The 22,122-nt window shown below is 42.9% G+C and overlaps 1 protein-coding gene across 7 annotated transcripts in view; it reads left to right on the top strand.

The window, feature by feature from the left end:
- LOC125451040 (15-hydroxyprostaglandin dehydrogenase [NAD(+)]-like) overlaps positions 1–22,122 on the top strand; it is a 64,484-nt gene that overhangs the window by 13,495 nt on the left and 28,867 nt on the right. For 4 of the 7 annotated variants that reach the window (XM_048527720.2, XM_048527718.2, XM_048527716.2 and 1 more), the window contains exons 3-5: positions 8,399–8,505; positions 16,610–16,706; positions 17,536–17,690. In XM_048527720.2, the coding sequence (XP_048383677.2) occupies positions 8,399–8,505; positions 16,610–16,706; positions 17,536–17,690 (359 nt within the window). The remainder of the gene's footprint in view (positions 1–8,398; positions 8,506–16,609; positions 16,707–17,535; positions 17,691–22,122) is intronic. The other 3 variants (XM_048527719.2, XM_059644867.1, XM_048527717.2) reach the window with 2 other exon arrangements.

Below are 22,122 nucleotides of genomic sequence, written 5' to 3' on the forward strand. Positions count from 1 at the left end.
GGACCCACAGAATATCGAGAGAGCATAAACACAACCTATGTTTAGCACCTTATCTGATAAATAGGACCCTGGTAATCATAGAATCCCCACAGTGCGGGAGGAGGCCATTCAGCTCATCAGGTCCACACCAGCCCTCCAAAAAGCAGCCCACTCAGACCCCCACCCTCTCCCTGTAACCTCACAGTTACCGTGGCTAACCCACCTAGCCTGCATACCCTGGACACTAGGGACAATTTAGCATGGCCTATCCACTTAACCTGTGCAGCTTTGGACTGTGTTGCAGTGCAATGAAAGCCTAGATGCTGGGCTCTGAACTACTAACTCATCCTATGACTTCTGCACAACCAACTGGGACAAGGTTGTCATGGTAAAATGAACAAAAGGAGCAGGGAACAATCACAGTTGTTGCCATGGTTTTGGTTTGTTGCTAAATTCACAGTAACAATTATTTGTACAAAAATGATAAACTGTTTATTCATAATGCTGCTGAATGCAAGTAGGAAATATGCAAGGCGTGCAAATTCCTTGCAGCAGAAATAAAGGACAATTTAATTAGCTCTGCCATGAAATGTACCAGAGTATAATGAGAAAAGGCCAGCTAGGGTAAAGTAGAAATGGCCGGCAATTCGAGATGAGTAATAATTGTTTAGAAGATTTGGATTCAAAATGATAACACCATAATACGTAGGAACAGAATTAGGCCATTCAGCCATCACAGCTGCCCAGCCATTCAATGAGATCATGGTTGATCAGATAATCTTCAAGTCCACTTTCCTGCCTTTCATCAGCACACCTGATTCCCTTACTGATTAAAAGTCTGCCTTGAACATAGTTCATGTACCAGCCTCAATAGCTGACAGTGGTGAAGATTTCCATAGAGTCACTATCTTCTGAGAGAGGAATTCACCCTCATCTCTGTCTTAAATGGATGACCACTTAATCTGAGATGATGTCCTCTGGTCCAAGACTCTTCCACAAGGGGTAATAACCTTTTAATATCTACCCTGCCAAGACTCCTAAGAATCTTGCATATTTTAATAAAATCTCCTCTCATTCTGCTGAGCACCAACGAGCACAGGCCCAACCTACTCAATCTCTGCTTATCATTAATTCCCTCCATACCCTGGATCTGATGAATTAGCCTTCTCTGGTCAGTCCCCAGTACAAGCCTTTCTTTAGATAAGGGACCTAAAGCTGTACTCATAATGAATATGTAAATAATGTTGATATAATTCTGACAGGAGCAGACACGTTATTTTAAGCTCTGGAAAGGGGAGAATGGGTGAACTGTATTAGAGAGCTGTTCCCAGCGTTCTGTATATTAGAATGTTCATGAAGAGTTTATTGGACTTACTGAGAGTTTGACAATACCTACACTTCATAATGTAAAGGCAGCAGAATCAGATTGAGTGTCGGAACAGTCTAGCTGAGTCAAGCAGCTTTGAGATTGCAGCACAGACATCCAATGTTATGGCCCCATGATGCAGGCAGAAAGTAGAACAATGTGGGCTTGAGTCCATTGAGCCCATGAAGGCAGCCATATCCATGCAAATCCACTACATTTCAATCTGTTCCCGATTAGCAGATTAGAGCTATTTCTCTCAAACTGGCCATTACACGACCAGCCCTTTCTGTGCCAGGCTTGTTCAAGTGTCATTCATTCTCTTCAGTGCTCTCAAACCACTATCCTCACTGCACTGCATTCTAATCACCTTCCCATGAGATTGTAGTGTAAGTTTGCTTGCTGCAAAGATTGGGAGCTCAGTGGTCTAACCATAATCTAAGTTGCGCTCATTTCATTTTTAACTCTGGTGTGTTTGATCTGTTGGAAGTAAGAATATCAAGTGTGATTCAGTGCTTAGCAGACTCCCTTCTGAGCCAGGAGCTCCATGCTTACATCTGGAGCTTTAAGCATAAGATATACACAAGCCCAATGCCATACGAAGGGAATACTGTATTCTTGTTTGTGACGTATCTTAAGATAAAACGTTAAACTATTTGTTCTCTCAGCAACGTGAATGGCATCATTTCACTACTTCAAAATGCCTACAGGCCAATAGCCTAAACATGGACTTCACCAGTTTTAAAATGTCCTCACCCCCAGCCTCATCCCATGTCCAATCCTCCCGGTCGTCCCTGCCTCCTTGACCTGACACAACCTGTCCATCTGCTCTCCCACCGATCCGCAACTACCACCTCATTGATCAATCCTCCCCACTCCCTACTTGCACTCACCTATCACCATCCCACCTACCTTCCCCAGCCCCACACCTCCTTGCTCTATTTATTTCTGACCTCCCTTCCATTTCCCAGGAAGGATCCTGACCCAAACTGTCAACTTTCCTACTCCTCAGATGCTGCCTGGCCTGCTGTGTTCTTCCAGCTCCACACTGTGTTATATTTTGTCCTGTATTACTCTCTAATTGTCCTAACCAATACTGATATTTCAGTCAACGTCATTTGGAAAACAGAATATTTGCTTATTGCCTTACAAAGACTGTACAGCATAGACACGATTAATTTATGATGTGTGTGTGTGTGTGTGTGTGTGTGTGTGTGTGTGTGTGTGTGTGTGTGTGTGTGTGTGTGTGTGTGTGTGTGTGTGTGTGTGAACTTCCAATTTCCTGCATTTCAATGACGGTACTCCAAAAAGGACTTCATTTGGTCTAAAAGGTGCCATCAGTAATGAGTCATTGGCCGGAAAGCCAGTGGAAAACTATCCTGGATGAGTCAAGGGCTAGAGTGCAGGGTGTGCATTGCTGTGTGATATAAAGGGTGCTTACAAGAAGTGGGATGAAATTTGGCACAGGTATTCTGCTTGCTCACAGGACCAAATTATATTGTAACAATGAAGTGAAAACTGAGACAACTGATCAACTCCTAGGAAATTGCCACAACACCGGGACATTTAATGAAAAGCCTGTGCTGTCCTGGCAAAGCCCAGACCTTAGGGTACACTACACTGGCAGCCTGGGCCCTCCCCCTCAGATGTTCACTTTATGCCTCCCCTTTGTCATCAGCCCAGTCCAAGGCACCGTCACAGGTGGGTTTCTAACTCTATTTTCTTTCATAGTTTGCACGGCGGCTCAGTGGTTGGCACTGCTGCCTCACAGCACCAGGGATCTGAGTTCAATTCAATCCTTGGGTGACTGTCTGTGTGAAGTTTGCACCTTTTCCCCATGTCTGCACGAGCTTCCTCCAGGTGGCCTGGTTTCCTCCCACAGCCCAAAGATGTGCAGATTAGTTGGACTAGCCTGCTAAATTGCCCATAATGTCCAGGGATGTGTAGGCTGGGTGGATTAGTCAAGGGAAGCGCAGGGTTACAGTGATACAGTTGGGGGAATGGGTCTGGGTGGAAACTCTTAGGAGGGTCAGTGTGGACTTGATGGGCCGAATGGCTGCATCTACGCTGTAGGGATTCAGTAATTCTAAATCTGATTAAACGTATTCCTGGAGGTTTCGTAACATGATCTGCCTCCATGCTCCAGCATTGAGTAAGCCTTCCTTGTGCCACATTGTCTTTCCCAAACCAACTGGGAAGCAGTAAGACTCATTACCAAATTGGATATTGTTTGGCAGTTCACCAAATTGACATTTTAGCCATTCCTAATATCATTTTATATAAGGTGAAGAGAAATGTTCAAAGAAAGTGATGTTTTTAGTATGCCTGTGATTTTTCTCCAGTGTTACACACACAAAGCAGTGTCTTGAAGAGCTGATCTTCAATTCCTGGCAATCAGGCCAATCCTGAAGGGTTGGCAGCCCCAGTATGTAGGGGTCTTGGCTCAAATCTTAGCACTATAGATTCAATTCAGATGTAATCCCTCTATAATTAGGTTTAAAAAGCATGTGAGCCAGATTTAAATTTCAAAGTGACGTGAGTTAGGCAGTTTCAGAGTGATTCTTGCATGTTCAAATGCTAGTTTAAAACATAATCCAGCATCATTGAAGCAGTACTCTCCCTTTCTTGTAAACAGACTGACAATAAAAACCCAACCCTGGTTCCAAAAGCAAAAATTAAATGGTGATGAGCCAGCATAGTGTAACTGTATCGTACAAGGGTATTTGAATTTGTCATGTTTCACTATTTTCAAAGATCGTTTAATTAAATCTGTTCAAAAGCACTTCTTCAGAACCCCAGCTGTTTAATTTACTATCCCCTGTGAACTTGTAATCTGTAGCGCTTTATAGAAGTTATAAATCTAGTTACAGAAAACTAAGGGTGCAATAAAATAATTCATCACTGTGGCACTGTAAGTCTTGTGACATGGACATACACTTTTGCCTCTGATTCAGAGCTTTGTGTTCAGTGCCCATTTCAGGACTTGGAGGTTATGCAGGTTGTGTGTACCTTTTTTCCAACAGGGTTCTTAACCTAATGCTGCGATGCTTATGTTAACGCCCGTAATGTAAGAAACTGGGTGTCGGTATCAAGGCATCAAACAATCCAACAGATGTTTAATTCAACTAACTGTGAAGGACAAACATATTCTTCAGGCATGTACATGTTTGGGCAGACAGTTAGCAACTATGTTCTAACGGAGGACCATGCTTCCAGTGGCTTTTTTTTATTACTCTTTCGAGGAATGAGGGCCTTGCTGCCTGTCCCTAAATGGCCAGAGGGCAGTTAAGAATCAGCCACATTGCTGTGGGTCTGGAGTCACATGTAGGCCAAACCAGGCAGATTTCATTCTCTAAAGGACATCAGTGAACCAGATTATTTTTATTTCTGTCAATCAGCAATGGATACATGGTTAACATTAGACTGTTATCTCCAGATTTTTATTGAATTTATTTTCCACCATCTGCCATGGTTTAATTTGAACCCAGAATATTACCTGGGTCTCTGGAATCTGAATCCAGTAATAATGCCACGAGGCCATCCCTCTGCTGTGACCCTCTCACAGAGACATGGAAGATGTGAATAGGAATAGGCCATTCGACTCCTTGAGCCTGCTGCTCCATTCTATACGATCATAGCTGATCATCGACCTCAGTGGCCTAATTTCCACCCACCCACTACCACCACCCACACCCCCCCAACCGCCCCCATCATGTCCCTTTAGCCACAAGAGCTATGTCTACCTTTTTTAAAAACTCATAATGTTTTGGGCTCAACCATTCTCCGAGGTAGTTTACTTGGTCAGCACAACATCGAGGGCCAAAGGGCCTGTACTGTGCTGTAATGTTCTATGTTCTACGTTCTATGTTCTTAATTCTACAGGCTCAACACACTCTGAGTGAAGAAATTTCTCCTTGTGTAGCCCTAATGGAGATAGGCTACAGAGATAGGGGCTGGAGAATGGGAGTAGTTGGGTAGCTCTTTCTTCATTGCTATAGACACAATGGGTCAAATGGCCTCATTCTGTGCAGCACATTCTGCGCTTCTATATAAACCTTTGCTCCATACCCTTAGACTATGATCCTTGGTTTCCTACCATCAGGAACATGCTCCTGCATCTCACCTGTCAAGTCCTGTTAGAATTTTCTAAGTTTCTATGAGACCCCTGTCAATGCCAAATTGCACTATGATGGTGAGAGATTGAGGGGCCTAAGAGGACTGCGTCGACAATTCAAGGCAAATGAGGTAGCTGAAGAGAATGTACAGTCTGAAACGTGTCAGCAGAGGGATACTCAGCTGACCATCTGACAGGAAACTGGAAATAATTGAGGTAATCTGTTACTTGCAAATGAATGTGGAATTTCTTACTTACGGCTGTCTATGTTCGGGAGCTTCAGCAAGCGAGGGAAATGCCCTGGAGCCATTGCAATGAACACAGTTTTAATTGTGAAATTTAAATCTGAATCTGAGATCTGAAATACAGTGATAAAGGTAGCAACTACCTGATTCTTGTATGTAGATGCGTGTGAGTTAGTGTGAGAAAAGTGTTGCATTTAATTACTATTTCGGGCGAGGCGGGAAGTTAATAAATTAATGTTTTGCTTGTGTGTTGTAACTTTGAGTTTAGTGGTTGAAAAGAGGTCATTACTGAAGCTGTTGCTGTACCCTTCTAAATCTACTTCTCTGTAAATCCAAATACCCCGAATGTCAATAGGATTATAGAGGGCGTTGTCATTATGTGACTGCATTACTTAACAAAGAAAAAGTAGTCCCCCAGAGACTACAAGGGAAAAAAAGGCATATTTTAACCTCAGTTCTAAAATCTGAAAGATGTAATGGGAAGGATTAAGGACGGGGATTGAGTGTTAATGTTTGGGTGGGTGGGGACTGGCGGTAGGGGAAGATTGAACCAGAGCCCAGGAAACAGGAGAAGCACAGTACCCGTGATCTTCCCAGCAGACCCAGAAACAGCAACACCTGGATTCGCCTCCAAGTCACTAACTGATTACCCTCTGTTAACCTGAAACCAGGCAAAAATATGTAACAATCTCCACCTCTTGGGAAATAGGTAGACACCACGGCTGGGTCAAGGTGGTAGGTAAAGGAACATTCAACAAGTATTTTTGGTTTTAAAGTAAATGTCATTCCTTTTCATTAAAATTTGGCTGACAAAAGGAAAAACCCTGAAACAAGCCCAGAACAGTGTGTGTGTGTGTGTGTGTGTGTGTGTGTGTGTGTGTGTGTGTGTGTGTGTGTGTGTGAGAGAGAGAGAGAGAGAGTGTGAGTGTGTGTGTGCATTGTGTGTGTGTGTGTGTGTGTGTGTGTGTGTGTGTGTGTTTGTGTGAGAGAGACAGACAGAGAATGTGTGTACGCGCGCGTATGTGTGTGTGAGATAGAGTGTGTGCGTGCACGTGTGTGAGAGAGAGAGTGTGTGTGTGTGAGAGAGAGTGTGTGTGTGTGTGTGTGTGTGTGTGTGTGTGTGTGTGTGTGTGTGTGTGTGAGAGAGAGGGAGAGTGTGGGGTGTGTGTGCTTTTTTCTGACGATAGGAAGGGTTCTGAGGAAGGGTCACTGGACCCAAAACGTTAATTCTGTTTTCTCCTTCACAGATGCTGCCAGACCTGCTGAACTTTTCTAGCAACTTTGCTTTTGTGCTTTTTTCTGACAATGGTCTGTCTACGGGTACTAAACTCCTAAAGTCTAACTTTAACTTTAGTGGTGGTGAATGTTAAGATCTCATATCTAGTGGTCACAGACCAGTCATAAGTTAAAAATAGCTACCCAAGTGTTGTTACTTCAGACTTAAACTAGCACGATTGGGGTGGAGCTTTGAATCAAGAGTCAAACATTAGCACCAGGCAAAATGCAATTTGAGGTCCTAAGATAGATGTAGGATTCTGAGCACCAGTTTAGCATTGAACTAGATGGAGTCTGTTTCTTCACTGCAAAGTGGGTTGCAGACCTCCAAAGGTGAGATCCTCTTCTGTATTGATGATAAGGTGTAGCCAGAGCTTCTCAGTCTCTGGGAGAAACTAGCACAGTCCAGTGCAATTCTGGTTCTCCATCAGCTCAACTCCTCCCTCCCACCCCTATCTCCCTTACCCCTACTGCCAATGCCGTATAGACATAGGCCCCCCTCCTACCCACAAGTTCAGGCCGGCTGACTTGTTCAACTGGTGAGCCAGAGCTAAAGGGCTGCCTCATGATGATACTAAATCTCATCTTCCAGACATTATTGGGTCAGCCAGCTATCCAAATGAAACAGGCCTCCAGATAACATGAAACATCATACCTTTAACTGTGCCTCTCCAATGGAAAGGTGGCAAGGGTACGGAACTGAAATGGACCTTCTTAATAGTTTTGTGAGTTGGAAAGAAGAGTTTGTGAAGCAGGAAATACAGGAATCTCTCTGCTGCCCATTTAGGATGCATGGAAAGAACCAACAATTACATATCAGAGGTCACCCATGTTCTTTCTGAACAGGTGGCATGGTGGTACAGTGGTTGGCACTGCTATCTCACAGCACCAGGGACCTGTGTTTGATTCCAGCCTCGGGTGATTGTCTGTGCGGGGTTTACACATTCTCCCCGTGTCTGCGGGGGTTTCCTTCTACAGTCCAAAGATGTGCTGGTTAGGTGAAGTGGCCAATGTAAAATTGCCCATTGTGTCCAGGGATGTATTAGTTAGGTGGATTAGCCATGGGAAATATAGAGTCACAGGGATAAGGGAAGGGGCTGGGAGGGCTGCCCTTGGAGGGTCAGTGTGAACTCACTAGGCAGAATGGCATGCTTCCACACTGTCAGGATTCTCTGAACTGACAAAGAATCCACAAGTGAAGTATTGGCATGTTATTCTTTTTACACGTCGCAGCATAGGTAGGAATTTCACTCGCGGATGAACTAAAATGTAAGCAACCCCAAGCCACTTGAATTCTTGATATCTTGAAATCTTCCAGCGATCCAAGCATTTTCCATGTCCATCCATTTTGGAAAGCCACACGGAAATTGCAATTCTTAAATCTGATCAAACAAATCAAAAACCGTTCACCGTTTCTTCCAGATGTTTTTATTGAAACGGTGCAGACGTTTGGAAGACTAGATGTACTGTGCAATAATGCTGGAATAAACAATGAAAATTCCTGGGAAAGGACCATTTCTGTCAACCTGGTAAGTATTGTACGATGCAATGACATTTCGTTGCCAAGTCTATCTGAATAAATCAGGCACTTTAATACAAAACTTACGGAAAAACCTGCTTTGAAATCATTCCTTCAGTAGCTGCCCATTAACCTGGCTGGATTTCTGCACAGATACTGCTGTCCCTCATCTAAGCTGGCCTTGCCAAGAGGATGTGCTGGTTGGGAAGGGGTTGAAGCCTGGCCTTTGCCTTCTAAAAAAAAAGCCGCAGTTGTCCAAAAAATTTCGGAAGATTAAGCTGTCTTCTTCCCAAATTAACCTCCATCACTCTAGCCGCTACCCGACACCCCAGTCCCATAATTGTCACTGTGGCTGTGGTGATCTTCAAACCTTGAGATGGGGTCACAGTCAGAAAGAAAATATGGGAATTGCTGAAGTAGAGCAAAGATTCACCCTAATGAGAGCAGAGGGAGTAGAATTTAATTATGAGGACAGGTTGTACAAACTAGACTTGACCACTCCATTCAAGATTAAATATTGGACTAACTGAGGCTCTCGAGACATTCAAGGAGTTGACAGCTTTGGTAAAGATAAACTAACTAAGGTGTTTAAGATGATTTGAGGAGTTGACAAAGTAGATAAAGGGAGTTCTGAGGAAGGGTCACCAGACCCAAAGCGATAACTCTGCTCTTCCCTTCACAGATGCTGCCAGACCTGCTGAGCTTTTCCAGCAACTTCATTTTTGTGTCTGATTTCCTGCACCCACTCTTTCATTTCTTTCAGTTCTTTCATTTTTTTATTTAGATAAAGGGAAGCCATTTCTTCTTTTGGGAAAATCCAGAACTAGGAAGATATTACCAAAATAAGAGCAGGTTTGTTGAGGGATGATTTCAGGAAACACTTTGCAAGGTAAAGGTTGGCAGAAATCTCTTGAGGCCTGGAAGATATTTGAAAATGTCAAAAGAGATTTACTTTATGAAGCAAAGGGTTATGGAACCAAAGCAGGAAGAAATTTAGATTCAGAGCAGCTGTAATATAATCTAATAGCAAAAGGCCGAAGAAACAATTCTGAAATCAAAAAATGCGAGAAACCACAGTGGGTCAGGCAGCATAGAAGCTGGTGATGAATCATCTCAACTCGAAAGGTTAGCTTGCTCTCTTGCAATGGATGCTGCCTGACCTAGTGTGATATTTTTGTTTTCAGTACAGACTCCAGCATCTGCAGTGGTAGCAGGAACTGCAGATGCTGGAGAATCTGAGATAACAAGGTGTAGAGCTGGATGAACACAGCAGGCCAAGCAGCATCAGAGGAGCAGAAAGGCTGACGTTTTGGGCCGAGACCGTTCTTATTTCTGAAGAAGGGCCCAGGCCCGAAACATCAGCCTTCCTGCTCCTCTGATGCTGCTTGGCCTGCTGTGTTCATCCAGCTCTACACCTTGTTATCTCAGCATCTGCAGTGGTTTGCTTTTAAGCTAAAGGAGCAGATAAAGGGAAGGAGAATGGTGTTCTCCTATTCCTGCCTTCATTACTGCACATAAGATCTTACTGATTAAGGAGGTCTGTGGCATTTTGCTTACACAGCAATAAATCATTGCACTCTGATATAATTGGCTAGGGGAAGTGATGCGAGATGTTTTCATAATGAGGTGGATATGTTGAAGGAAGTTGCACCAATATTTTTTCAGTGAAGGTTCTAGTCCAAGTTTTATTATTGCCTGAATAATCATAACTTTATCTAATTTGTAAACAACTACAGGAAGGGACAATTTATGGGTCTTTTATTGATTCAAGGTGTGTTAGTGGACTAGTGTAGCATCTGTCAGCATAGTGTTGTCAGAAATGGTAAGAACTGCAGATGCTAGAGTCAGAGATAATACAGTGTGGAGCTGAAGGAGCACAACTGGCCAGGCAGCAACAGAGGAGCAGGAAAGCTCATGTTATGGGTCCGGACACTTCTTCAGAAATGGGGAGGTGGAAGGGGCTCCAAAATAAATAGAGAGAGGAAGTGTGGGGCTGGAGAAGGTAGGTGGGATGGTGATAGGTGAGTGCAAGTAGGGAGTGGTGAGGATTGGTCAGTGAAGTGGGAGGACGGATAGGTGGGAGAAGATGGTCAAGTTGTGTCAGGTCACGGAGGTGGGGATGAGAGGGTGCGTTGGTCATTGGATGAGGCTGGGGGTGAGTAGAGTTTGAAACTAGTAATGTCCACGTTGAGATCATTGGATTGTAGGCTTCCAAGGTGGAATATGAAGTATTGCTCCTCCAGTTTCTGGGTGGCCTAGTTGTGACACTAGAGGACGCCCAGGATGGACATGTCATCCAGGGAGTGGAAGTGGTTCATGACCAGAAGGTGTTGTTGTTTGTTGCGAACAGAGCACAGGTGCTGTACAGAGTGGTCTCTGTGCCTCCGCTTGGTCTCACCGATATACAGGAGCTGTTGTCAGTACTGTTTCCCATAGACTAATCTGTTTTTATTTGTTCATGGGCAATGCCCACTAGGCCAAAATTTATTGCCCATATCTAATTATCCAGAGAACAATTAAGAATCAACCACATGGTGGGTTTGTACTCACATGAACATGTTTGTTGAGTACAGGAGCAGGTATATCTTACTGCAATTGAACAATGCCATGAATTCAGTAGGCAATTTTAAGACTGTATCTCGTTGGACTTCATGTTCATAATTTAGCTTCATCTATGGGGCAACCTAACAACATTAAAGTACTAAGTATAGGCTTTGGCAAGACTACATTTGAAGTTTCATGTGTAGATTGCTGTTCTTATCTGAGGAAGGATATTTTGGCCATGGGGGCAGTGCAACAAACGTTTAACAGACTGATCCCTGGAATGGCAGGACTGATGTATGAAAAGAGACCAGAGAGACCAGGACAGTATCCACTGAAGTTTAGAAGAATAGGGGCATATTGCTCAGAAACCCATGAAATTTTTAACAGCCCTGGCAGGAAAAACAGAGGAAGAATGCTCCCAGAACCAAAGGTCACAGTCTGAAGATACAGTGCCTAACATTTAGGACTGAGATGAGGGGAAATTTCTTTACCCAGAGAGTGGTGAGTTTGTGGATTTCTCTGCCAAAGAAGGTCTTTAAGACTAAAGCATTGAATGGTTTCAAGAAGGTGTTAGGTATCGCTCTTAGTGCTAAAGGATGTGGGGTGAAAACAGGAACTGAGTAGAATGATCAGCTACTATCATATTGAATGGTGGAGCTAGTTCAAAATGCCAAATGGCCCACGTCTGTTTTCTACATAAGACTCAATAGGATTTCTGAGAAGGAAACTAGTGAACCAGATTCTTTTTTAAACATTAGATTTTATTGTCATGTGTACTCAAGTACAGAATTGCAAGAGTAGAGTGAAAAGTGTATAATGTCACCACAAATGTTGCCATCTTAGATAACAAGCTACCTTGGTACAAAAAAAACTTAGGTATAAAATAGTGAGAGAAACGAGAGTTAAAAACTTAAGCATTATGTCATAGAATCATAGAAAAATAAAAATCAGGTAGAAGTTTACGTTCATGTCTTTTGTAGTTTAAGCTAGGAAAATAAAGGAGTAAGTTGAAAATTCAACAGTCTTTGAAGAGCCTCTGCTTATCTTGCTCTGCTGTCTGCTCTCAATGATCCACCATAGATGTTGTGGTAACAGAATTATTCATCCAGCTTCCTACCTCCACATTACTACTTCATTCAAATTTTACCATCTCGCATGGTGGGATCTGAATCTACGTCCCACAGAGCTTGGGGTCTTGGATTCATAGTCCAGTGACATTACCACTGCACAACCATGTGTGGTCCCATTGTGGAGTTCCTGTGGTGCAGGGTGAACATCCCTAACTCAGGGATCGTAGTCCTTGATTTGAGTACCACAAAAGAACTTGATACCAAGCAGCCTCCATTCAGATTTTGGCCATACAAGTTGTGTATCAACTTGCAAATCCTTCCAACAAATGTCAGGGCAGGCAGCAAAAACGAGAAAAATCCCTCTTCAGCCTCGTGATGAAAGGCATGTTGGACCCTCCACCATCACCAACTGTAACTTTAGACCATGTAAAAATGCATGTTGCCAAAGGATCCTGGACTGCTTGACTGAACTGCAACCCATCACTTGTAAGTTGGATGGTCTGCAAGTCTGCAGCCTTTAATTTCCTGATTTTGTCCTGGATTGTATTTGAATATGAACTTAAACCATGTCCAAAGTGGCTCTAATGAAAAGGTGGAGATGGTGGCAAACTGATAGTCACTGATCTGGTATTCTAGACACAAGATTAATTCTCTGGGGACAAAAATAAAACAAAAAACTGTGAATACCGGAGTTCTGAGGAAGCGTCACCAGACTCAAAACATTAAGTCTGCTTTCCCCCAACACACGGTGCCAATACTGCTGAGTTTCACCAGCAGTGTCTGCTTTTGTTAATTCTCTGGGGACATGTATTCAAATTCTACCGCAACAACTGTTGCAACTTGAAGTCCAGATTTTAATTATTAAATTAATGAAACTAGTCATGACTGCAGCATATCATTGATGTACCTTCCCATCTGTTAAAGGAAATGCCTGCCAAAGTATGTCCTGTATACAAAAAGCTGGACAAAATCCAACCAGCCAATTACCGCCCCATCAGTCTCCTCTCAATCATCAGTAAGGTGATGGGAGGTGTCTTCAACAGTACTATCAAGCAACACCTGCTCAGCAATAACCTGCTCAATGATGCCCAGTTTGGGATCTACCAGGGCCACTCAGCTCCTGACCTAATTACAGCCTTGGTTCAAACATGGACAAAAGAGCTGAATTCTAGAGATGAGGTGAGGCTGGCCAGCCCTCGACATCAAGGCCTCATTTGACCAAGTGTGGTATCAAGGAGCCCTAGCTGGAGTCAATGGATATTGGGGAAAACTCACCGCTGGTTGGAATCATACCTGATGTATAGGAAGATGGTTGTGGTTGTTGGAGGTCAATCATCTCAATTCCAGGACTTCTGTGCAGGAGCTCCTCAGGGTGGTGTCCTCTGCCCAATCATCTTCAGCTGCTTCATCAATGGCCTTCCCTCCATCATAACGTCAGAAGTGGGGTGTTCACTGATGATTAAACAATCTTTAGCACCATTCGCAACTCCTCAGATATTGGAGCAGGCCATGATCAAAAGCACAAGATCTGGACAATATCCAAATTAGTAACATTCATGCCACAGAAATACCACGCAGTGACCACCTCCAATAAAAATGGAATTGAATTGAATGATTTATCATCACTAGTATTAAATAAATAAAGTGAAAACTGTAATATGTCACCATGCTCCAGTGCCATTTTGAGTTACAGACAATATTAAGATATAACTAAAAACAGAGATCTTCCTCCCTTCTTTTGCTCAGCATCTTTTTGGGGGGGGGGGGTGCGGTTTGGTCTCCACAACAGACTCCGTGCCCACCAACGCCCCCGCATCACAGTTCATGCCAAGACTCCAATCTGGGACAACCAGCACTGTCAACCATATTGCTGCTCTGTTGATCACCAGGAGAACCGATCCCGCCAACCACAGATGCCACCATCTTTGCCGACCACAGAGGCCTCCCTGCCATCTTGAAAACCGCTGCTGCCGCCAGTGCCTCAAGTCCTGAGCTGGGCCCACCGACGTAAAAGTCACCACATTTCAGCGCCATCTCCCGCCGCTGGGCACACGGTTGTTGCCGTCGGGAACTCTCCGAGGCCTCACTCTGTCTGAGGGGCTGACGTCTGCTGCACACGCTTGGGAGACCAGGCCCGCTCCAGTCCTGCTGGAGATGCCAAAAAGATCTGCAAAGAGAGCAAAAGAAAAGAGCACAAGCGAAAAAAAAGGGAAAAAAAAGAAACAAAGAAAGCAGACAGAAGCGGACAAGCCCAGGTCAGCAGCTTGTGCGCAGCACCGCAACTGTGCCACCATCTTGTACTTGAAATGTTCGCAAGGCTAAGAGAATCTAACTACCACCACTTAACAGTCAATCATACTACCATCACTTAAACCCCCACTGTCAACATCCTGAGGAAACACAACTGGACTCGCCATATAAAAACAAAAATAAGTCAAAGGCAAAGAATACTGAAGTGAGTAACTCACCTTCTTACTTCCCAAAGCCTGTGTACCATCTACAAGGCTCAAGTCAGGAGTGTGCTGGAATGCTCCCCACTCGCCTGCATGGCTGGAGCTCAGTGGCACTCAGGAAGCTTGACACCATCCAGAAGAAAGCAGCCACTGAGAGTCATAGAATCATAGAAACATACAACACGAAACAGACCCTTTAGTCCAACTTATCTATGCTGACCAGATACTCCAAATCAACTTAGCCAGCATTATTCCTCTAAACACTTTCTATTCATGTAACCATCCAGATACCTTTTAAATATTGTCATTGTACCAGCCTCCACTACCTCCTCTGGAAGCTCATTCCATACACGCACCACCCTCTGCGTGAAAAAGTTGCACCTCAGGTGCCTTTTAAATCTTTCCCCTCTGACCTTAAACTTATGACCTTTTGTTTTGGACTCGCATACCCAGGGAAAACACCTTGACTGTTCACCCTACCGAGCCCCTCATGATTTTATATATCTCTATAAGATCACCACTCAGCCTCCAACTTTCCAGGGAAAATAGCCCCAGCCTCTTCAGCTTCTCCTAAGAGCTCAAACCCTTTACCCCTGACAAGATCCTTGTAATTTTTTTTTGAGCCCACTTACGTTTAACAACATCTTTCCTACAGCAGGTAGGTCAGAACTGAACACAACATTCCAAAAGTGGCCCCACCAATGTCCTGTGCAGATGACCTCCCAACTCCTATACACAACGCATTGACCAATAAAGGCAAGTGTGCCAAAGCCTTCTTCAATTCCCTGTCTACCTGCAATTCTACTTTCAAGGAACTATAAAACTCCCACCCCAAGGTCTCTTTGTTTGGCAACACTCCCCAGGACCTTGATTCACACCATATCCACAAGCATCCACTCCCTCCACCACAAATACTCAGTTGAGGCAGTGTATATTATCTACATGATGCAGGACAGAAGTTCACTAAAGATCCTCAGACATTACCTTCCAAAGTCATGACCACTTCTATCTAGAGGAACAAGGACAATAAATACAGGGGAACACCATCACCTGCAAGTTTTCCTCCTAGCCACTCACCATCCTACCTTGGAAATATATTGCTGTTCCTTCACTGTCACTTGGTCAAAATCCTAGAATTTTCTCCCGAACAGCATTGTGAGTTTAGCTACAGCACATGGACTGCAGCAATTCAAGAAGGCACCTCATCATCCCCTTCTCAAGAGCAACTAAGGATGGGCAATAAATGGTGGCCAGCCAGTGATGCCCACATCCCAAAAGTGAATAAAAAAACACAAAAGAGTAAAATAAAATAAGCCATTCTTACGTTGTATAGCCTATGTTTGACGGCAGACACTCAGCAATATGGCCATCTAAAATAGTGAGCAACCCATTCAGTTGATAGTCAACAAATGCTGACTTTGCTGATGATGTCCACATCCATTGAAGGAATCTGAAAAAAGTAGTACACTTTGAGTAATCCATTGAAGAAAGGGGGAAGAGATAACTAGAATAAAGACTTTGAATTGAGTTCTTGTAAGGGAAGGGCTCCAGCTGCTCTGAACAACAACAGCTTGCCATTGTTTACCACTATTAACATGATAAAACATCTCAGAATGCTTCACAGGAGTATTTTCAAATAGATTTTGACAGCAAGCCACCTAAGGGGACATGAGGGCAGCTGATCAAAAGTCAAAGAAATAATTTGTAAGGGACACACTAAAGTGGAAAAAGAGATTTTCGGACATGGTAAGATAGAGGAAGACAACACATTGGCAATTCAGAGCATGATGGGGTGATAAATGTATGAGCTGTCCAAATCAGAGGAATATGGAATTTTCAGGGTTTTGGAGGACGTTACAGAGACAGGGAGGGCAAAGAAATTTGAAGATATTGATAAGACTTTTAACAATGAGGTATTGCCATACTAGAAGCCAATGTAGGTCAGCAATCATGGGGTAAAAAAAATGAATGGGACTTCTTGTGCATATTTGGTTGTGTCTAAACAACTCAATCAGTTTTACAACAGTCTTTGTGCTTTCCTATGCAGGTGGCATTGATACAAGCAAGTTACCTGGCTTTGGACCATATGAGGTGTGACCGTGGTGGGAAAGGTGGGAGTATTATCAACGTGGCTTCCATGTCAGGTAAGAACACTAAGATGTTGCAAAATGCAGAATTTTTAAAGTGTAATTGACATTTTCTGTCAGGAACAGGCAAATCAATTTCAGTTACAACAAGAAACTAAAGAAGATGGGATAGAGCAGAGACAAACGAGGGGGCATTTGATGGAGCTTTTCAAGCTTGTAAGGGTTTTGATAAGTAAGTAAATAGCTGTTTCCACAAGCAGGAAGATCATTAATCTGGTGGCAAAGATTTCTGATAATTGGCTAATGACCTCGAGGTGAGATAAGATTTTTGTGCAAATAATGTTTATCATACAAAATGCACTATTCAAAAGAGTGGTGTCGGTGGAATAAATGGGGCATTTGAAGGACAGATGGAATGAAAGTACAGCCTAGTGGAAATAGCTAGATAGTTTTTTTTTCAAAGAGTCAGAATAGGTGAAGGGCCTCTATATATTCTGTAGGATGATCTTTTAACCAGGATGAAAAATATTTCAACAACTGAATGCAATAAGGGTTGCAGCAGCTTATATTTAATCTAAATAAAAACCAAAAGAAGGTGCTGTAAATCAGAAACAAAAACAGAAGTTGCTGTAAAAGATCAGCAGGTCTGGCAATATTGGAGTCAATGTGAAACTCTATCAGCATAGATATTCTAAAGGCCAGTCAAGCGAGCACATGAGGGCAAATGGAATGGAGCGATATATTGATTGGGTGAAACAAAATAAATAGAAAGACTGGATGCTCGTTTGTGGCATTATGTTTCTACACTAGAAATTCAAAAGTAGAGATATGTTGCATTTTCAGAAACGCAAATGAGGGATTGCACAGTGTCTTTCTTCCACTGTAGGACAATGGTATTTCCTGACTCTTCTCAAAAGACATACGTCTTGCAACCTAGACCACCAGAGCAATTCGATCTTCTCATTGCTGTTTGTGAAATCTTACTGTGCACAATTCGACCATCACAATCATCTTGAAAGCTACTGTGGCCAGACTTCAGAGGTACATTAAACAGTGAGGGTTGGCAATTCTTGGCTGGTCTGGCAGCATCTGTGAAGAGAGCGAAACAGTGCTCATGCCAAGATCTCAGGTGTCAAGACTTCCACAGATGACACCATACGTGTTGAGTACAGCCAGCATTTTCTGTGTTCCTTTCCGGTTTACAGCTTTGCAAAGATTTTGCTTCCACAAGTCGCTAGCAAGAAGTTCCACAGATTCCCAGTCCTCTGAGAAGAGAAATTCCTCCTTATCTCAGTCTTAAATTATCACAGCTTAATTGTGATCTTATATATTCTGGTTCTAGAATCTCCAGTGTGGGGAAACATCCTCTCAGCATTTATCCTGTCAAGCCCCTTTAGAATCTGATATGTATCAATGAGATTACATCTCGTTCTTTTAAACTCCTTTGAGTAGAGTCCCAAACTGTTTAGCCTTTGCTCATAAGCCAACCCCTCCATACCAGGGACCATTCTTGTGAACCTTTTGTCTCCAATGAAATGCTGTCATTCCTTAAATAAAGGGACCAAACTGTTCACAAAACTCCAACTTTGGTGTCATTATCAGCTGGTTGCAGTCAGACTTCCCTACTCTTTTACTCAAACCCCTTTGAAATAAGTGTCAACGTTCTATTAGCCTTCCTGACTACTTGCTTCATCCGTGTGCGAGCTTTCTGTGTTTCTAGCACAATTCCCCCAAGCCCTTCTGTGGTGCAATTTTATAGAGTTTTCCTCCATTTAAATTATACTCTGCTCTTTTGTTTCCCCTTCAAAAATGAATGACTTCACTTTCCTGCACAGTTCGCCATCTGCCAACTTTTTGCCCAATAATTTAACCTATCAGTAACTTTATGGAGTCATAGAGGTATACAGCACGGAAACAGGTCCTTCAGCCCAACTCATCCATGTTGACCAGGTTTCCTAAACTGAACTGGTTCCATTTGCTTGCGTTTGGCCCATATCCCTCTAAACCTCTCTTATCCCCGGACCTGTCCAAATGCCTTTTAAATGTTGTAATCGTACCTGCCCCCCCACCACGTCCTCTGCCAGCTCATTCCATACATACAGTCCCCTGTGTGTGAATAAGTTGCCCCTCATGTCTCTTTTAAACCCCCTCTCACCTTAACCCTATGCCTTCAAGTTTTAGACTCTTCTACCCAGGAGAATAGACCTATGCCTCTCATGATTTTATAAACCTGTACACCATAGCCTCCTATGCTCCAGGGAAAAAAGTTCCAGTCTATCCAGCCTCTCCCCAGAATGCAAACCTTCCAGTCATGGTATTATCCTTGTAAATCTCCTTTCCAACCTTTCCAGTTTACTAACAGCCCTCCAAAGCAGGGAGACCAGAATAGTATATTGTACTCCAAACGTGGCCTCATCAGTGTCTTCTTTGGATGTAACATGATGTCCAAACTCCTGTACTCAATGCTGTGACTGATGAAGGCAAGAGTGCCAAATGCTTTTATTTAAAGTCATTTTGTCAACTGTTTGTATCTTTCTCACATCTTGCCTTTCCCCCTATTTTTGTGTTATCTGCAAATTGACTGCACTACATTCACTTCCTTCCTCCAAGTCATTAATATCTATTGTAAATAGTTGATGTCCTAATAGTGATCCCTGTGGAACCCCATTGGTCACAGGTCACCAACATCAAAAATAACCCTTTATTCCCACTCAGTGTTTTGCACCCAGTTAGCCAATTCAGTATCAATGCCAATATATTACTGCCAACACCACGGCCTCTTAATTTTGTCAACTGACAAAGGAGCAGATCTCCAAAAGCTTGTGTTTTGACTTTTACCTGGTGTCATGTGACTTCTGACTTTGTCCACCTATGTCCACCATCTGCACCTCCACATCATCACTCTTGAAATATGACTTAACCTTTTGGCAATTTATCCTACAAAAGGATATTAGATAGATTAGTGAGTGGGCAAAGATCTAACAAATGGAGTACAATGTTGGGAGTGTGAAACTGTCCATTTTGGGAGAAAGAATAAAGAAGCATATTACCTTAAAGATTGCAGAGGTTGGGGATACAGCAAGACCTGGCTGACCTACGGCATCAGTCGCAGAAGATTAGTGCACAGGTACAGCAAGTAATCAGGAAAGCTAAAAGAATGTAATGATTTATTTTGAAAGGAATTTGATGCAAGAGCAGGGAGGTTATGCTTCTGTTATGCAGAGAATCAGTGAGACCATATCTAGAATACTGACTACTTATGGAAGGATGTTAATGTGTTAGAAGTAGATCAAAGAAGGATGACTAGATTAATACTTGGAACGAATGGATTACCTTATAAGGAAAGGTTAGATAGGCAAGGCCTGTATTCTCTGGAGTTTAAAAGAGTCTAAGTGACTTCATTCAAAGAGATAGAATCTTGAGGGGACTTGCTCAGAAGGATGTGGACGGGATGTTTCTTATTGTGGGAAAATGTAGAATAAGAGGTCAGGGTTTAAAAATAAGATATCGTTCATTTAAAACCAAGACGAGGAAACTTCTTATTTCTTTCAGAGGGCTATCAGTTTTTGGAACTCACTTCTTCAAAAGGCAGTGGATGCAGAATCTTTCAATATTTCTAAGAAAGAGGTGGAGAGATTCTTGATTATCAATGTGAGGGGTGGGGTGTGAGATTATCGGAGATATTCAGGAATGTAGAGTTGAGGATAAGATCAGATCAGCCACGATCTTATTGAATAGCAGAGCAGGCTTGAAAGGCTGAGTGGCCTACTGTTGTTCCTTGTTTGGGCATTGGTTTATTAAAATACTGTGTACTGAAATGAAAAAGATCTGTTTTGTAACCAGTGTTGTCTGTATGGTTTGAAAGTAACCGACGCTTGTACCAAGCATCATGCAAACAACAGTTTGAATTATTAAGTGAGTCCCATGGATAATGGTTTTTATACTTTTCTGAGGCTAGCAAGCACAAGCTGGTTGAGCATGAGTGGTATGCTGCCCGCTCTGAATGGTCAATCCGCGAGTCATTGGGATGTACAGCCCACATGCCTGGCATCATGCTTTTACTGAAACTCGTATTATCATATTATTCATTTGTGTGGTGGACGAAATATCTTTTTGGCTTCATGGCAGCATTCTGTTAGTGGAGATAACTGCTTGTGATTTTTTTACAGAGTAGCAGCGTGAGTCAGCTTGCTTCATTTAATGTTCAAACTTTTAAGGGCCTTTCCCCTTGTAACATGACCTGAGGTACACTGAGCACAGCTGAGGGTCCAGAGTGGTGGATGTAAGCCCTTTCATGAGAGATACAATGAGAGATAATTTGATCAGAACATTTGTTATCATACAGGATAGTTTTGATATGTCCCATCTTAACATCAGGGTGAGCAGATAGCTGGGGCTGTGCTCAGAAGTTGCCAATAAGAGTGATCTTGTGGTACATGGGACTGTAGAAACTCTTAACATTTACCGTACATTGATAGGTGAACATTGGCTCTCAGTGTTTAGCAGTTGAGAGCTTATTGGCTGACTTCTCAAGTAAAACATGGAGGAAGGAGTGTTCATTTGATTGGCTCATTGCAATGACCAGGATGAAATTTATTAAGCTGAATAAAGAAATTATTTAATGCGATCATCTACAGATTAAAATATTGTGAACATCTCATCTACATTTCAAAAGTATGCAAGAGATAGAGGTTAGTGATCTTTCTGTCAAAAATGCACTTCTTACTGTACACAGCAAAGGTGCAAGCAAGAGCTGGGCCCAAAGGGGATACCACATCAATACCATCTATTTGGCCACATATGGTTTCATTGAAACAGAATGCAACAGCACGAGTTGCCAAGTTCATGAGTTCAATGATACAGATTCAGATACATCAAGATTAACACAATAGTTTAAAGAGATAGTAGGAACTGCAGATGCTAGAGAATCTGAGATAACAAGGTGTAGAGCTGGATGAACATAGCAGGCCAAGCAGCTTCAGAGGAGCAGAAAAGCTGACGTTTCAGGCCTCGACCCTTGCATTTCTGAAGAAGGGTCTATTTCTGAAGAATGGACTGGCCATTCTAAATTGCCCATAGTGCCAAGGGATGTGCATTCAAGGTGGAGTTAGCTGTGGAAAATGGAGGGTTACAGGAATAGGTAGGGGGCTGTGTCTGGGTAGAATGACCTTTGGGGGCTCGCGTGGACTCAATGGGCTGAATGGCCTGATTCCACACTGTAGGGATTTTATGGTTCTGTGAACCAGTTGCAATGGCTCACACAGCCATTTGGCCAGTTTGCCATTTGGCAATACCATATTCATGTGCACAATTGGGATTTGTCTGCTTACCATCAGGCTGTGCTTTCAACACTTCCTGATGCTGTAACATCGCGGGTTGTCTCATACACTTTAGCACAAATTGATAATACCAACCATGTGTTTTACCTGTGGGCCAACTTGTTTACTGACTGTTCAAGGCATCATCGGTGTGA

This window comes from Stegostoma tigrinum, chromosome 3 (genome assembly GCF_030684315.1).
Source record: "Stegostoma tigrinum isolate sSteTig4 chromosome 3, sSteTig4.hap1, whole genome shotgun sequence".
NCBI classification, from domain to species: Eukaryota; Metazoa; Chordata; class Chondrichthyes; order Orectolobiformes; family Stegostomatidae; genus Stegostoma; species Stegostoma tigrinum.